At 34.7% G+C, this 2,148-nt stretch overlaps 1 protein-coding gene across 2 annotated transcripts in view; it reads left to right on the top strand.

The window, feature by feature from the left end:
• The window catches only part of mylk5 (myosin, light chain kinase 5), an 18,757-nt gene that overhangs the window by 4,824 nt on the left and 11,785 nt on the right, over positions 1 to 2,148 (top strand). The window contains exons 2-4 of one of the 2 annotated variants that reach the window (XM_014023268.1): positions 698 to 835; positions 953 to 1,105; positions 1,597 to 1,767. In XM_014023268.1, the coding sequence (XP_013878722.1) occupies positions 698 to 835; positions 953 to 1,105; positions 1,597 to 1,767 (462 nt within the window). The remainder of the gene's footprint in view (positions 1 to 697; positions 836 to 952; positions 1,106 to 1,596; positions 1,768 to 2,148) is intronic. The other variant, XM_014023276.1, reaches the window with a different exon arrangement.

Here is a 2,148-nt window from a genome sequence, read left to right as displayed (position 1 = left end):
ATTTCATGTCATTAGCACCTCTAGTAATATATTTACTGAGAAAAATGGTGACGTGTTCAATACTTATTTTACCCGCTGTATATTTAAGTTTATAAACATACCAAAAAGGAATATACTTTAAGTACATGTCATTATGTATACTAAAGTATACAAAAGTGTATTCCCATAAGTGTACTTTTATTTACCATGTGCACTGTTATAAGTATACTAGCAGTTCACTAACAAATGTACTTTCAGTGATACTACTAAAGTTTATCTTGGCCAAAGATGTAACCATTAGTATAGACTAAGTATACTTAAACTTTTAGTCTACTTTTAGTACAAGCAAGTATTGTGTAAGATAAACTTGGTTTAGTATATCTCAGATAAGTACATAAAAAGTAAACTGGAAGTATAATCTTTTATTTTTAGTTTAAAATTAGTATTCTTAATGGATRCTTGCATGTACTACTTTTTGCTAAGGGTAAACAGGTTTTATACTTGTAATTTCTCAATTTTCTCATATTGGTAATTATATTTTTTTAAGGTTTTGCCCATTTAAATTAACGTGTATTAAAGCAAACCATGTTTGTTAATAAACATTAAAATAAGGCCTTTCAAAGCTTTAAACCCACATAAGTCAAATTACATGATCACTAGGATACATGGTTAGTTTTCTGCATTTGACACATTTTCCCCAACTTTTTTCTAAATCCAGATTCTCTTTCTAAAAATCTGGACCCACCTGTCTTCATGGAGCCCCTGGAAGACTGCTGTGCAGATGAAGGAGGCGACCTTGTGCTGCGAGGCGTTCTTACAGGGAGCCAGCCYATCAGAGTGACGTGGCTGCAAAATGGTGAGAAAAATAAAATCCTAAAAGGAGGTATTTTTTTTGTATTCATGCACAGTCATTATCTTACCTGCAGCAGACAGACAAAACATATGTTTCAACTCTTTTGTGTTTCTGAAAAAGGGGAAGCAGCACATTTTGGAAAACCTTCTTTCAACGGCAGGGAGGTGAAATTTGTAGTGAGGGAGTGTTTAGCAGAAGCTGCCGGTACCTACACGTGTTTGGCTGAAAACAGTGCAGGAAGGACATCCTGCAGAGCTGCTGTGGGCATCAGGGGTGAGACAGTCACAGAACAATCTTCCAATAAGTCACTGGAACAAATGTGTACATTTTCACTAAAGTTCATCAACCAGGAAGTACATTTTCAATAAAAATGTATGAAAATTGCATGTCCGACAGGCCCCACTGTCCATTTTTAAGACTCGTTTAAAAACTTATTTTTTCTCACCGGCCTTCAACCCAACTGAGATTTGATTTTACTCAACGTTTACTGTATTGGTGCTGATTTTACTTATCTAACTGTGTGATTTTATTGTGTTTTTGTATTCGGTTTTTATTTTATGTGTTCAGCACTTTGTTTCAGCAACGGCTGATGTCATAGCGCTTTACAAATAAAGTTTAATTGATTGATAAAAAAAAACAGTCAATAACAAGTTATAACAAAAGCTCTTGGTTCCATTGAATAATTGTCTTTGTTAACTTTCGTACACAATAAGTAAGCACTGACAAAGTTTTGTTTCTTTTATGGTTCCTGTTTCTTGTTTCAGAATTTGAAAGTACGCATCGCGTCTCGTCGTTACCCACTTCTGCATCTGAGAGCACTGTGGAAAACGGACGGTCACCACAAACTCCCAAAGATGAGCAAGAGGTGTTTAAAAAAGTTTTTAGTTGCTCTCCTACAAGYCCTGAAATACAGAGCCCAGTCTTTTCCCCAAGAGGTAAAATAATCATTTGTATATCTTAATCTGTGTTTGCTTTTAGGTTCAGTTATTGCAGCTTTTTTGACACATTTTTGCAATTTTTCTGCTCATTTTTCACTTTCGTTTTTCTATTTTTAGCGAATGTCTGTTGTTTAAATTTAACCCACATTAACAGTTTTGCCATTAAACCTTTTCAGCTCCTTTAGCAGCTTTAAAATCTTTCAGCATYAAGTATTCACACAGCCTTTTCACAGGAAATGCACTTGCTCTAGAATCTGCAAAATCTTTGTTCCCCATTGAAATAATCATCAAACCTGCTCTGTTTATATTTTCTTATCTCCCTGTTAGCTCATAGCTAATTGTTTGGCTTCATTTAGCTTTTAATACTCAGCATTCAGC

Source organism: Austrofundulus limnaeus, unplaced genomic scaffold (assembly GCF_001266775.1).
Source record: "Austrofundulus limnaeus strain Quisiro unplaced genomic scaffold, Austrofundulus_limnaeus-1.0 Scaffold4, whole genome shotgun sequence".
In the NCBI taxonomy this organism is placed as follows: Eukaryota; Metazoa; Chordata; class Actinopteri; order Cyprinodontiformes; family Rivulidae; genus Austrofundulus; species Austrofundulus limnaeus.
Note: the sequence above shows the minus strand (reverse complement) of the source record. Positions and strands in the feature narration are given on the sequence as shown.